Genomic DNA, 16,194 nt, shown 5'->3' with positions numbered 1-16,194 from the left:
AATTCTAATTGGTCCACAATCATTCCTACATCGAATACATAGTTAGAATATTTGAACTCATCTATCTCTCTCTCTCTCTCTCTCTCTCTCTCTATATATATATATATATATATATATATATATATATATATATATATATATATATATATATATTAATGGTTTTAGTGTTGAAAAATAATGTGTGGATTTAAAGTCACCAAGTTCTCACAAAACTTTTAGTTACCGCAATAACTCAGCCATATATATATATATATATATATATATATATATATATATATATATATATATATATATATATATATATATATATATATATATATATCCGTGTGTGGGTGCGTGCGTAGGAATGATCAAATGGGAAAAATTATGAAATCGAGAACGCAAGAACAAATCTAGATCATATAGTTCAAATCTACTGCGTAAGTACTCTAGCGTACCGAGAGGAGAAAATGGTGGTGGCATATAGTTCACACGTGATTATTCATATATGAATATGATGGTTGGTAGTAGAGGTGGTGGTGGTAGTGACAATGGTGGTGGCATTAGCGGTAAGGGAGGTATTGGTGATGACGGCGGACAATCATATATATATATATATATATATATATATATATATATATATATATATATATATATATGTGGCTGCTTCCTTACGAGATGATGGTGTTGCTTCCTTACAAGATTCAACCATAAAGCTGATGGGTTATTCAAACAATTCAAGTGATTGGAGCACATGCAACCTAATTGGATATATGTCTTTCAAGTATATTAACATAATATGAATGGATAATCTACAAAACTTTTCCTATGAAAACTAACTCATAAGAATAAGAAACTTACCTTGAAGATTGTTATTGTAAACAACCTTGAATTCCTTCTCGAAAGACTCTTGGAAGCAAGTGCCACAAATGTCGCGCCTCTAATGGTTCACACCCAAACCCTAGCGACCAAGGAGCTTGAAGAGAGAGAGGATATAAGTAGAATTTCGGCCCAAACCTCTAAGGAATAGCATATCTTAAATTATGAGTCTTAGGAGGCTTGATATAATGTACCAAGAAACCCTAGATAAGTCTCAAAACAATAAACTAACATTATCTTATTTTTAGTATTTATCTGGTTTCCTTATTATCCCCCAAGGATAATTCTAGATATTCTAGATCCTCTAGAACCATAGAAAAATATCCAAGGCTTTAGGATGGCTCTAGAATGCCTCTTATTCAACTATTCAATAATTACACTATAACCCTTGTACTTTTAATTAATCCAATTAATCCCAAAATTAATTCCAATGAATTTCTGATTAATTCTTAATTAAATATTTCTATTCCTAATTAATATATTCTTCTCATAATATATTAACAAATCATTCATTTGATTTCCAATTAGTTTATTAACAAAGTAATAAATTAATAAATCATTCTCTCTCTCTCTCTCTCTCTCTCTAAAAGCTATCACATTCAATTGCTACGTTTGAGGGAAACTCAAAAGGACTATGCTACTATCAATTCAAGTTTATATCAATTATAGTTATGGACTTAGACACCTAATCCAACAAAAACATCTTGTTACCTTCTTCTCTTCTTCTCCAAGCTATCAAATGCTCCCAAAAGGCCACAAATCTCTAAAGGAATGGGGGCTAAGGTTTCTCTGAGATACAAGGGTGTTAGAGGCTGGAAATGAACCCTCAAATTGACTTAGAGGGGTTTAAATAAGAAGCAAACCCTAAAAGAATTGTGGGTTGGGCCAGAACAGCTGCCACGTCGTAGCGGCCCAATTAGACATGCGACCCACCAATCCATTGCCACATCATGGGCATCCTTACACCATGCCGTGGCACAAAGTTTCCTCCAAAACTTCATCTTAGGTCCTTGATTAAAGAAAGCTTAACTAGTCCGGAACACATTTACTACAGAGATAACGGCGGGTGGGATTTTATGGTGGACGGTTGAAGATTTTAAGTCTTGTATTGAGGTCGACTTCTGTGGTGATGATGATGAACAGATGGTAGAACAATGGAAGAAAAAAACTATTCTAGGGCTAGTATTTTTATGGTAAACAATCGATGCCTGGTGGCTTTTGTGGTGGATATTTTCATGATCGGAGAAGACCGTCGAAGGGGCAGTCTGCCAGTAGAAAAGGGACCGACAAGTAGAAAAGGGATTGAAAGAAGAATGGGGGATAAGGTTATTAGAATGGACATCGAGTATAAGGAGAAAGAGAGACAGAGAGAGAGAGAGAGAGAAAGAGAAAGAGAGAAAGAGGGAGAGAGAGAGAGAGTGTGTGTGTGTGTGTGTCATAATTTTGAAGAATTAGATAATTACTTAATATAATGGATTAATGTTAATTTATATTAATTTATTACTATGTTAATTTACTATAATACCCTTATCCAACTTTTTGAAATATATGTTGATACATTAGTTGCTAGTGCTACTTTATAAATGAACATAACTTTATTTTTCTGTCTTTTTTTCTCTCTCTCTATGTCTCTCTCACTCTCTCTCTCTCTCTCTCTTTATATATATATATATATATATATATATATATATATATATATATGTGTGTGTGTGTGTGTGTGTGTATGTGTGTGTGTTTGTGTGTGTGTTATAGTTAAATTTAAACAAAACTAATTTTATAGTTGGGAATTAAAAATTATTATGAACATCTTTCAAGAAAAATATAATACAATTTAATATTTTATAGGTAAAAAGGTTTGGAGAAGTATATATTAAGATTTTTTATGATTGCTTATTTAAAACAACTTATTGTTATTTGTAAAAGTGTTTATTAGCTTATTCAGTGTATAAACAAAGTTTCAGAAAAAAATGTTTGAATTACTTATCTGGTATCAAAACGAAATAAGTTGATAAATTATTTTTAGTTTTTGACAAACTCTTATGTTATGTGTAATAATAAAACAACTTATCAAAAAATTCTTAAATAAATTAATAAATAAAAAATGACATATCAAAAACTTCTTATTTAAATCAATAAATATTCATGAAATCTTTTTATCCAACTATAAAAACTCTTTATTATCAATATCAAACTGAAATTAATCAATAAACATTTAAATTAAGCAATCCCAAACACCCTACTTTGTAAAAAAATGGTATTTATAAATACAATTTAGTAAATTGATTAGTAATTAAAAGATGTGTTAAAATAAATATAAATAAAAACTAAATAAATAATAAATGGTTATTCTGTTTTTTTAAACTATCATATTTTTATTATAAACAAAAACAATCCAAAATAATAATTCGATTTTACTGAAAATCAAATTAGATAATCAAGATAATCCAAATATTAACATTCCTATAAATAGGCCTCACAGTTTTCGACAGGACCTACGACACGACACGAAATAAAAGGGTTTGGGTTGAGTTTTTCAACCTGTCAACATGTTTATTAAACTGATCATATATGAGTTTCTCAAAAAATATACGGGTTGACCCGCCAACCCGTTTAGAATTTTAATAATATATATATATATATATATATATATATATATATATATATATATATATATATACATACATATATATATATATATATATATATATATATATATATATTAAATGTACTAAGACTTAAGTATTATACAGTTTATACGTCTAGGATAGGATTCCATTGACCATTTGACATGTACAACACATTTGTCGTTTGGCGTTTGCCTTAAATAATCTCAGTAGTCACAAAGACATAAACAAAACCGAATAAGCAGCTCTCTCCCACTCTCCCCTCTGTGATGAACAGCAGAAACGACATCGTGAATCAAACTACACAGATGCCTGAAGCCTGAACATGAGTCTCGCCTGAAGCCTTAATCTCATGAAGAACCTACAATTGAGTATTGACTTCCATTTACTGGTTGGCGCCTGAGTAGAATTATATATAGTTGGAACATCTGACCCATGAACCCTCCAACCTGTGAAGTGTGAACCCGTATAAATAAATGGGTTGACGGGTCATATATAGATTTATGTTCCAAACCCGCCAACCCATAACCTGTATAATTAAAGGGGTCATGTTCGGGTTGGTGTATTTTTGACCCACTAACCTGTCAACCCGAACACGATACGATTGTTATGTGTTTTGCTGTCAAACCAACAACATATGGGATAAAATAATATTAATAAAGCTGAAATCACTGCTATTTCTAATACTAAAGATAGTATAGAGTAAGCAGGGTCGGTCCATAGGAATACATGATTTCTTATCTTGCCATATTTTCACGTATAATACAAATAATATTAAAATGGGGGATTGTGTTTGAACTTGAATTAAACTTCATAAATAAGAAAGATTGATAACAAACGCAGTAAAAGAAGTACATTTCAGATTCAGACTCGTATACATGTATTATGTTGAAAGATGTAATATGATTATAACTCATGTTCAATCTAGGTTGGTAAGTTGGATATTAATAAACTCTAATTGGCAAAAGTATTTTATTCAAAACAAGCTCTTCAAATAAAACTTCATTTAATTGATTCAATTCAAATAAGCTCTTGCATCAAATCATTAAATGACATTAAGTTCTTGCACTAATTACCAACAATGTTTAACATTCCTCTTAAGCTTGGGAATATAAACATTTAATCTTTGATTCCACTAATTTTGATTTAATTACAACCAAGTAAGTGTATGTTACTAACATCAAATCATAAAACATATACGAATTTCATGATTTGATTAACTAGATTGACTAGAACCCTAGTTCATTGATCAAGTGAAAAAGAGAACCAACCAAACACATGATTAAGATCAAATCAAAGATTACTAGATGTTAAACACAAGTCAAATTCAAGTTACAACCTAACAACACATACTTAAGAATTCAGATTCGGAAATGATAATAAAATCAACCACACATGTCTAGGTTGAACTACAAATCAAACAAGTTTAAACTTCAAATCGACTTACAAAAAGGAAATTAAAGTGTTTCCAAGTGTTAATCTACCTGCAAAAGCTCTGAAAATCGCCTTCTTTCTTCCCAAAATCCGACCTCATTGCCCACAAAACCGATTGACTGAATTATAAGAGGGTAAAACCACTTTAAAACTGTTGAGATGTTTACACGGCCCGTGTAAATTAAAGGGTGCCATTTACACGGCCGTGTAAATCAGAAAAGTAGAATGTTTAATTCTTCCAGGTCTTCGAAGTAGAATGCCCTTGCATATACGTTTACACGGCCCATGTAAATTGTAGGTATACGTTTACACGGCCGTGTAAATTCCTATGAAGCCAAATTCTTCATTCGCTCTCTTCTAAGCTCCAAAACTTCTGCAACTTTGTATCCAAATCTTTTTAACTTCCTCCAACAATATCCAACCTTCAAAAAGTCCCTGGAATATCATAAAAGTGTGTAAATGGAATTGCATCATGAAAAATCCCAAAAAATATGCAAAATGCATGAGTTTAAACCTAAATGCAATGCACTTTTATGAACTAAAACTACAAAATGAATGCATGAAATGCACCTAACAAACTCCCCAAGCTTGAACCTTTCTTATCCTGAAGAAAGAACAAGAAGATTTAAACTGGAGAAAATAAAATAGAATAGAAGAAAAGAAAACTAAAGTTAAAACTATTTGAAACTTAATGCATGAAATCAAAACAAACATGAAAAGATCCAACCCAATTACCCTGTTTTGTACCATAGTTGAGAATGTACCTGTCAAGCCTTGAGTCAACTTGGTTTTAGTTTCAAAATATTATATGATAATAGAAACAAAACTTTGGCCACTCCCTAGTACAACTCAACAGAATCAAAGATCACAACACTTATTCCTTTTCAATATCATCAAGTCAATTCTTGGAACAAATTATGGTCTTACTCTCGTGAAATTATATGCGACAAAACATGCTCAACCATCTTTGTTTCATAAAATATAAGAATGTCCGATTCCAGCTATTTGTTAGTTAACAACAATCTTTTTCTGAAAAATCTTTTCTAAAAATTCCCTAATATTTATCCAGATTTGTTACAATCTTCAAACCACTTACACCAGTCGAAATAATTAACATTCAGTCAAATGTCATAAATTCAAATCCAAGTCCAAGGGAATCTTTTGATAGCCAAGTATTTTTTCCTAAACACAATATCTAATTAAACTATAAACACAACTATATACAAACTTCCTAATTGCATTTTTTTTACAAATAAAGCTCATGGCTTTCTTTGAAATCCGTGTAACGGGCTTCCAACTAACACATCCAGATCAAATGACCTTAGTGTGATAGATTTAAAAGGATCCCTTGGGTTTACTTGCCCGAACCTTAAAGGCCAAAGTTAGCTTTATTTGCTATTATTAAGTTCATGACTTTCTATGGAACCCGTGTAACAAATTTTCAACTCAATCAGTCCCAAACAATTTAGCTTTAGGCGATTAGGTGTAAAACACCCCTTAGAGTTTACTTGTTCGAATGCCAAAGGTCACAGATTAACTTAATAATAGTTTTTTTTATGTAGCACAAATACAAATAACTAAGATAACACATAACACTCTTATTAATTTATTTATTTGGCCAATTTCTTTATATTTCCGTCCTTGACTTTTCTATTGTGGGACATCTCACGGTCTATTACCGTGAGGGACTTCTAGACATTTTCATGGGACTAAATGTTCACATGCAAAAACCCGTAAGTATAGTTGAAAGCTATGTCCTCAAGCAGGGTATATAAAAGGGAATGAGTAGAAAGGACTTTTAAGAGCGCTGGAAGGCGGGACATTGAGATTTTGCATTATTTTTATGAACTTTTGAATTTGGCATTTTAAGTTCAATTGAGCATTACTACTCATAAGACCAGTCATATGTCCCAAAGAATCGACTCATACCTGCTGTTATGCTCCAATGTTGACAATCTTCTCATTTTCTGGTTTGCACAAGTAGCTTCGGGAGGTGTGTTCGTGTGTGATTAACTTGCTTTTAGATTTTTCAATAAAAAGAGCAAGCCAATTTCAAGGCACATGACTTATTTACCAGCTCAACTGTTTTGAAAAAGATTTGATTGCTTGGGATTGGATCGTTTTTTTTTTTTAATTATGCAATGAATGCAATGCAAAAATTTAGATGCAAAGAAAATAATAAATATTAGAATAGAAAGAAAATCTTTTTGGTTTTTGAAAAATTTTCCATGCAAAAAAAAATGAAAAAGAAAATGAAATGAAAATTAATGCAATATGTACAAAACTACATGCAACCTACATGCAACGGGATTTATGCATGGATGGATGCCCTTCCCCAAGCTTAAAATAAGCATCATCCTCGATGCTTGGAGAGAGGCATAGACGTCCTTGATGCTTGAAGAGAGGCATAGCCATCCTATTGAGGACCGGGCGGTTGATCTGGAGGGAATTGTGAAGGATAATCTGCAGGATAATAGGGAGGCCATTGGGTTTGGGTTGATGATGGTGGCTGCGGCTGTGTGGGGAGCATAAGAACTCTATGGATATCTCTCAGCAGGTGATGAATGTTGCGGTTGTGCTGCTCTTGAGCGGCCCATCGTTGATCCTGTTCAGCCCACCGTAGCTCTTGTTGGGCCCAATGCTCTTCTTGCAAGTTACGGTAGTCCTGAAAATCATAAGTGATTTCAGCGACACCCGTATAAATTTCTCCGACTTCATGTTGTATACTGGTGTAACGATGGTTCAAACGTGCAAATTCGCCCATATAAAGATTATGTTCATAAAAAGGAATAGGGCGAGATGAGCTAGAGGCACCAGCAGTATGAGTAGGAGGAGGAGAAGGTGGATGACTAGGATCTACTGTAACACCTAAGTTGGATTTGAGTTTCCAAGTGGTTGATGGAATGTCATTGGCTAAATTGAGTATCTTCTTGTTTCTGCTGTCTATGTGTAGATACTCTTTCCCATATACTGTCCAATGAATATCCCCAGTAGGAAGGCGATGGAAAAGATGCATTGTTTCCATAACATCAATTGATAGACAAGTACGACCCGTGATTATATTTGTTGGGTTATTGGGTAGATGGAGGCCAAGATGCTTTGCAATAATTGAAACCATGCCTCCACAATGTAGTTATCCACCATTTCTTGTAGCACTTCTAAGCATTTTTTTGAATAACCCAACAACCAAAATGAGGGACTTCTGCAGGCTTGTTAATCATACACCACAAGACTTCTAGCTCTTTCTTATTAGCCTTGCTAATCTCTTCTTGAGGGAATAAGAGAGAAGCAATGATCCTGTGAGCGACTTTCAAGACCGGATGTATAATGCTAGAAGCTTTGGCAGTGCCTGATTGATACTCATACTCACAAGAGATGATTCTCCAAAAACTTGCACAGTCTTGCTCAAAAACAACATTTTTTCTACCCTTTGCTGTGTATATATCCCTTCTTGATTTAGGAGCACCAATCATATCGCAAAGGATATCAGCATGAAATTGATGGGTGTGATTGAGCAAATGGAAAGTTAGGAGATGGGTTTGATAGTCAAAAGTAATGGATGATAAAAGTTCCAATATTGGTGTTTGATAGCTAACTGCATGTAGATTCAAAAGACCCTCCCATCCTATGTTTTTAAAGAGCTTGTGGACACCCTTGTAGATGTGTAAATCTTTGAGGGCTTGGATGTCCACAAATTTTTGAGCACCCATTGTTCTTGTAACAAGATTTTCATACAAGATTTCCTGTCGATTGGTCTCAAAAATAAGACCAAATTCATAAGGGTTGTCCATGGCATGTGGGTCTTGTTCATCATGTGAAGTTCCAACTCTATGTCTTTTACCCCGGGAACCCATAACCCAAATGAATCAACAAAATATTGCACACAACTTATGACAATTGAAGCACAAGAACTAGCAAGATTCACTAAAATCACCCAAAAAAGAATATGGTTCTATCTAAATGCACAAAGTAAGAGTTTGGAACAATTGTACCAATTTGTGCTTGATAATGGTAGTAAGATGATATCTAATGCTTCCCCAAGTTATCCCCAAGCTTATCATACAATAAATTTCAAGCATTAGGTCGAGATTTGTAGTTCAAAAATTCTAGGGTTTTTCTCAAAAACCCCAAAATCGGCCATGAGAGGTTGAAATAGATGTAAAAGATAAAGAAGATGAAGAAAAGAGAAGAATTTCATACCTTGGAGCTTGATTTTTGATGCAAAATTGAGGAAGATTGAATATTTGGAAGAGTTTTTTCGAAGGGGGTAGTAAGGAGGAGAGGAATCGCAGGTTGTGTGAAAAGAATGAGTTAAAAAATCGAGTTTTGACCTTAAAATCGTTAAGCTCTGTTTTTGCGTTTACACGGCCCGTGTAAATTAAAGGGGAGAATTTACACAGCCGTGTAAATGCTCTGAATCACATATGGCGTATTTGTCATTTACACGGACCGTGTAAATGAAAGGCATAAGTTTACACGGCCGTGTAAACCTCTGAGAAGGCCAAATTTTTTTTTTCACTTTTTCAAATTGCAACCCGCTAAACCACTACTGTTCGAAAAATGATTTTTAACCCTCTTTTAGCATGAAGAACAACTTGGAAGTTTGAAAACAAAGAAAATACAATGAAAATATACGAAATGACAAAAATACCCCCGGGTTGCCTCTAGGTTAGCCGCCCCTTTTTAATGTCGTTGGCTCGACTTGGACCCCAACTATTTGTACTTCAATCTGGATATGTGGGCCTCTCCAACATAGCATCACTCCTCACATGCTTCTTGTCATCAATAAAATCTAAAATCTCCAACACTTCAGTATCCATATCAAACTTCTTTGCAAGCTCTTTGGCTTTGTCCCTGTCTAGTTTTCGTGACAAAACTAACTCCACAAATTCATTGTTAGACAAGTTCAAACCCTTTTTTGATGAGGGATGGATCAAATTGACAAAATTAATAGATTGAACATCAAAAGGAGTATTTTTTGCTTCATGCACATTGAAGTTGGTAACTTCACCATTAAATTCCATACTTAAGGTTCCATTATAGACATCGATTTTTGTTTTAGAAGTTTTAAGAAAAGGTCTACCCAAAAGTATGGAACTTGAACTTGGAGAGTCATCATCTCCCATATCTAAGACATAAAAATCAGTCGGGAAGACAAATTCATCGACTTGCACTAACACGTCCTCTAATACTCCCTTTGGGTATACTAATGACCGGTCAGCAAGTTAGGTGATCACATCGGTTTTGCTCAATGTTCCTACACCAATTGATTTGAAAAGAGAACATGGTAGGACATTTACAGATGCACCTAGATCAAGCATAGCTCGGGGAACATAAAGATTCCCCAACTTGCAAGGCACGATAAAAACACCAGGATCCTTGCACTTCGGGGGCATCCTCTTTTGCAAAACCGCGGATACATGCTCTCCAATGGTTACGACTTGATTTCCTTTTAATTTCTTTTTAGATACACAAAGATCCTTAAGGAACCTTGTGTATCTAGGTACCTGCTTGATGACCTCAAGGAGTGGAATGTTGATTTGAACTCTCTTGAACATCTGCATGATCTCATTCTCCTCCCGTTCTTTCTTCGTGCTCTTTAATCTTTCGGGAAATGGAGTAGCTGTGGCTTTAGACTCAGTGATGAAGGGCTTCTTTTCTCTTGTTTTCTCTTCCTCCTTCTCTTCTTTGGTTGCCTCTTCAACCACTATTTCTTCTTCTTTTTGATCAACCGACAATTTTGGACCATCATAACTTTTCCTGTCTCTCAATGTGATGGCACACACATTGTGCCTTGGGTTTGCTTCAGTTTGGGCAGACAACTTTCCTTGAGATTCTAGTTTACTTACGGAAATAGCAAGCTGTGAAACTTGTTTCTCTAAGTTCTTTATGCTTGCATTTGTCTCTTGTTGGAAAGCTTGTGTACTAGTTGCCAAACTTTTCACTATGTCCTCTAAAGACATACTTGATGAACCCGCTTGATGAGGAGGGTGTTGTGGTTGCCTTGGCTGAAAGTTCTGTGGTGGAAAAGGTGGTCTTTGTTGGTATTGATGTGGTTGACTTGGTTGATAGTTCCCTTGTTGATTTCCTCCCCAACCTTGATTGTTGTTCCATATTGATCACCTTGTGGCTGCTCATATCCCCTTTGACTAGACCCAAGAAAACCTCCCATGGCTTTTGCTTCTTCATAATCTTCCTCTTGAAGTTGAGGGCACATGTCGGTTGGATGCCCCACTTGAGTACAAATACCGCATGGACGGGGTGTGGGTTGCACACCTTTGTCTTTGGCTAGCATCATAACCACTTTCGTAAGCTCGGACAATTAAGCTTCAATTTGAGGAGTTTGGACTTCCTTTACACCTCGGGGTGCATCCATGTACCATTCTTCTTCTTGGACTGTATGCTTGGAATCTTCTACCATATTCTTGATTAGAACTCTGATTTCTGTTGGAGTCTTATCAGCTATAGATCCGTCACTTGATGCATTAAGTAATCTCCTATCCTAAGATGGCATTCCTTCACAAAAATACTGCAACAACTGATATTCGGTAATCCCATGTTGTGGACATTTTGAGCACAATTTCTTGAACCGTTTCCAATAAGTATGCAAAGCTTCTCTCTTTTGTTACTTGATACCAATTATCTCTCTGCGTAAAGCTGAAGCTCTCATTTCTGGAAAATATTTATCCAGAAACATCCTTGCAAGTTCATTCCATGTTGTGACTGACCCCGGTGGTAAGTAATATAACCACTCCTTGGCTGAATCTTGTAAAGCAAAGGGGAATGCCCTTAACTTGATTTGATCTTCTGTACCTTCATGTGGCTTCATACCCACACATACAACATGAAATTCCTTAAGGAATTTATATGGGTCTTCATTCTCAAGACCACGGAATGAGGGTAACAAATGGATAAGTCCAGACTTGAGTTCAAAGTTGATTGTTGCAGGGTAATTTATGCACAAAGGTTGTAGGGTGACATCTTGAGTGGTCCATTGTCTAAAGGTTTGTTCAGGTGGTGGATGTGGAGGATTTTGATTTCCTCCATGGTTGTCTGCCATGGTAGGAGTAGGTGAAGATGGTGGGGTTATACTTTTGGATGTTGGAGAGGATGTGGTTGATGGATTTGATGAAAAAGCTTCAGATTGTTGTTTCTTTAAAAGTCTGGCTTGCTTCCTTCTTTGTTTAGCAGATTTCTCTATCTCCAAATCAACTGGTAAAGGTGTACCTGTGCGAAAAGATCTTGGCATAAACAATTAGTACCACCGTATCCCCGGCAACGACACCAATTTGTTTGGCTGTCAAACCAACAAATGACGGGACAAAATAATATTAATAAAGCTGAAATCACTGCTATTTCTAATACTAAAGATAGTATAGAGTAAGCAGGGTTGATCCATAGGAATACAAGACTTCTTATCTTGCCATATTTTCACACATAATACAAATAATATTAAAATGGGGGATTGTGTTTGAACTTGAATTAAATTTCATAAATAAGAAAGATTGATAACAAACGCAGTAAAAGAAGTACATTTCAGATTCAGACTCGTATACATGTATTATGTTGAAAGATGTAATATCATTATAACTCATGTTTAATCTAGGTTGATAAGTTGGATATTAATAAACTCTAATATCCAAATTGGCAAAAGTATTTTATTCAAAACAAGCTCTTCAAATAAAACTTCATTTAATTGATTCAATTCAAATAAGCTCTTGCATCAAATCATTAAATGACATTAAGTTCATGCACTAATTACCAACAATGTTTAACATTCCTCTTAAGCTTGGGAATATAAACATTTAATCTTTGATTACACTAATTTTGATCTAATTACAACCAGGTAAGCGTGTGTTACCAACATCAAATCATAAAACATATACGAATTTCATGATTTGATTAACTAGATTGACTAGAACCCTAGTTCATTGATCAAGTGAAAAAGAGAACCAACCAAACACATGATTAAGATCAAATCAAAGATTACTAGATGTTAAACACAAGTCAAATTCAAGTTACAACCTAACAACACATACTTAAGAATTCAGATTCGGAAATGATAATAAAATCAACCACACATGTCTAGGTTGAACTACAAATCAAACAAGTTTAAACTTCAAATTGACTTACAAAAAGGAAATTAAAGTGTTTCCAAGTGTTAATCTACTTGCAAAAGCTCTAAAAATTGCCTTCTTTCTTCCCAAAATCCGACCTCATTCCCCACAAAACCGATTGTCTGAATTATAAGAGGGTAAAACCACTTTAAAACTGTCGAGACGTTTACACGACCTGTGTAAATTAAAGGGTGCCATTTACACGGCCGTGTAAACAAGAAAAGTAGAATGTTTAATTCTTCCAGGTCTTCGAAGTAGAATGCCCTTGCATATACGTTTACACGGCCCGTGTAAATTGTAGGTATACGTTTACACGGCCGTGTAAACTCCTATGAAGCCAAATTCTTCATTCGCTCTCTTCTAAGCTCCAAAACTTCTGCAACTTTGTCTCCAAATCTTTTTAACTTCCTCCAACAATATCCAACCTTCAAAAAGTCCCTGGAATATCATAAAAGTGTGTGAATGGAATTGCATCATGAAAAATCCCAAAAAATATGCAAAATGCATGAGTTTAAACCTAAATGCAATGCACTTTTATGAACTAAAACTACAAAATGAATGCATGAAATGCACCTAACATTATGCCTACCTACAATGTCTCATGCTAGAAGTCAATATCACTTCCCTTGGCGATGATGAACAAATGGTAGAACAAGGGAAGAAAAAAACTATTCTAGGGCTAGTATTTTGATGGTAAACAATCGATGCTTGGTGGCTTTTTGTGGTGGATATTTTCATGATCGGAGAAGACCGTCGAAGGGGTAGTCTGCCAGTAGAAAAGGGACCGACAAGTAGAAAAGCGATTGGAAAGAAGAATGGGGGATAAGGTTATTAGAATGGATGTCGAGTATAAGGAGAAAGAGAGAGAGAGAGAGAGAGAGAGAGAGAGAGAGAGAGAGAGAGAGAGAGAGAGAGAGAAAGAGAGAGAGAGAATGAGTGTGTGTGTGTGTGATGATTTTGAAGAATTACATAGTTACTTAATATAATGGATTAATGTTAATTTATATTAATTTATTACTATGTTAATTTACTATAATACCCTTATCCAACTTTTTGAAATATATGTTGATACATTAGTTGCTAGTGCTACTTTATAAATGAACATAACTCTATTTTTCTGTCTTTTCTCTCTCTCTCTCTCTCTCTCTCTCTCTTTATATATATATATATATATATATATATATATATATATATATATATATATGTGTGTGTGTGTGTGTGTGTATCTTTGTGTGTGTGTTATAGTTAAATCTAAACAAAAGTAATTTTATAGTTGGGAATTAAAATTATTATGAACATCTTTCAAGAAAAATATAATACAATTTAATATTTTATAGGTAAAAAGGTTTGGAGAAATATATATTAAGATTTTTAGGATTGCTTATTTAAAATAACTTATTGTTATTTGTAAAAGTGTTTATTAGCTTATTCAGTGTACAAACAAAGTTTCAGAAAAAAAAAATGTTTGAATTACTTATCTGGTATCAAAATGAAATAAGTTGATAAATTATTTTTAGTGTTTAACAAACTCTTATGTTATGTGTAATAATAAAACAACTTATCTAAAAATTCTTAAATAAATTAATAAATAAAAAATGACATATCAAAAACTTCTTATTTAAATCAATAAATATTCATGAAATCTTTTTTATCCAAACAATAAAAACTCTTTATTATCAATATCAAACTGAAATGAATCAATAAGCATTTAAATTAAGCAATCCCAAACACCCTACTTTGTAAAAAAAATGTATGTATAAATACAATTTAGTAAATTGATCAGTAATTAAAAGATGTGTTAAAAATAAATATAAATAAAAACTAAATAAATAATAAATGGTTATTCAGTTTTTTTAAACTATCATATTTTTATTATAAACAAAAACAATCCAAAATAATAATTCGATTTTACTGAAAATCAAATTAGATAATCAGATAATCCAAATATTAACATTCCTATAAATAGGTCTGACAGTTTTCGACACGACCCATAACACGACACAGAATAAATGAGTTTGGGTTGAGTTTTTCAACGTGCCAACCTGTTTATTAAACAGATCATATATGAGTTTCTCAAAAAATATACGGGTTGACCCGTCAACCCGTTTAGAATTTTAATAATATATATATATATATATATATATATATATATATATATATATATATATATATATATATATATATATATTAAATGTATGAAGACTTAAGTATTATAGAGTTTATACGTCTAGGATAGGATTCCATTGATCATTTGACATGTACAACACATTTGTCGTTTGGCGTTTGCCCTAAATAATCTCAATACTCACAAAGACATAAACAAAACCGAATAAGCAGCTCTCTCCCAGTCTCCCTCTGTGATGAACAACAGAAACAACATCGTGAATCGAACGACACAGATGCTGAAGCCTGAACATGAGTCTCGCTTGAAGCCTTAAACTCATGAAGAACCTACGATTGAGTATTGACTTCCACTTACTGGTTTGCGCCTGAGTAGAATTCTATATAGTTGGAACATCTGACCCACGAACTCTCCAACCTGTGAAGTGTGAACCCGTATAAATAAATGGGTTGACGGGTCATATATGGATTTATGTTCCAAACCCGCCAACCCATGATCTGTATAATTAAAGGGTCATGTTCGGATCAGTGTGTTTTTGACCCACTAACCTGTCAACCCGAACACGAAACGATTGTTATGCTACAATGTCTCGTGAAGCCAATATCACGTCCCTTGGCGGGCTATGCAACCACATCAATACTTTATGTAAATAAATAATCAAAGTATATCATTTTAAATAAAAAACAAACCTTTATTATTTAATTTATCTTATTATACAATATATACATCTGTATTTATAAGATTTTTAGACATTTTGCCAATAAATAAATGAAAAATAGTTGATTATTAGACATTTTGCCAATAAATAAATGAAAAATAGTTTAAATCATACATTTAGGTAAACGTTACAGCTGTGTTACATCCGATATGGATTCCTCCCTTCTTTTCCTCCTATAACTTGGAATAATGTTAAGTTTGTGGAAAATATGTAATTATAATTTGACTTTTAATATGGAGAGCGAGGAAGTCGGGGATTATGACATTATGTGTTATTCTTGTGCATTTTAATTTAATAATAATTAATAGTTAATAGTTAATC

At 33.7% G+C, this 16,194-nt stretch overlaps 1 protein-coding gene across 1 annotated transcript; it reads right to left on the bottom strand.

Moving 5' to 3' along the window:
- Positions 1-10,141: 10,141 nt before the first annotated feature.
- Positions 10,142-11,133, bottom strand: LOC145046254 (uncharacterized). The gene is made up of 2 exons (XM_078994550.1): positions 11,014-11,133; positions 10,142-10,933 (listed from the first exon to the last, which is right to left on the bottom strand). The coding sequence occupies exons 1-2, from the start codon at positions 11,131-11,133 to the stop codon at positions 10,142-10,144; spliced, it is 912 nt and encodes a 303-aa protein (XP_078850676.1).
- Between the last annotated feature and the right edge of the window lie 5,061 nt (positions 11,134-16,194).

Source organism: Lactuca saligna, chromosome 5 (assembly GCF_052625555.1).
Source record: "Lactuca saligna cultivar CGN05327 chromosome 5, ASM5262555v1, whole genome shotgun sequence".
NCBI lineage: Eukaryota > Viridiplantae > Streptophyta > Magnoliopsida > Asterales > Asteraceae > Lactuca > Lactuca saligna.
The sequence above is the reverse complement of the archived record's forward strand: the minus strand, read 5'-3'. Positions and strand labels throughout refer to the sequence as shown.

What these genes read in the sequence shown, in the direction of transcription:
- LOC145046254 (XM_078994550.1), bottom strand. Translation starts at nt 11,133, where the DNA reads ATGTGCCCTCAACTTCAAGAGGAAGATTATGAAGAAGCAAAAGCCATG. An exon ending in AATATGGAACAACAATCAAG is followed by an intron (nt 10,934 to 11,013) that starts GTTGGGGAGGAA and finishes TTTCCACCACAG; the next exon opens with AACTTTCAGCCAAGGCAACC.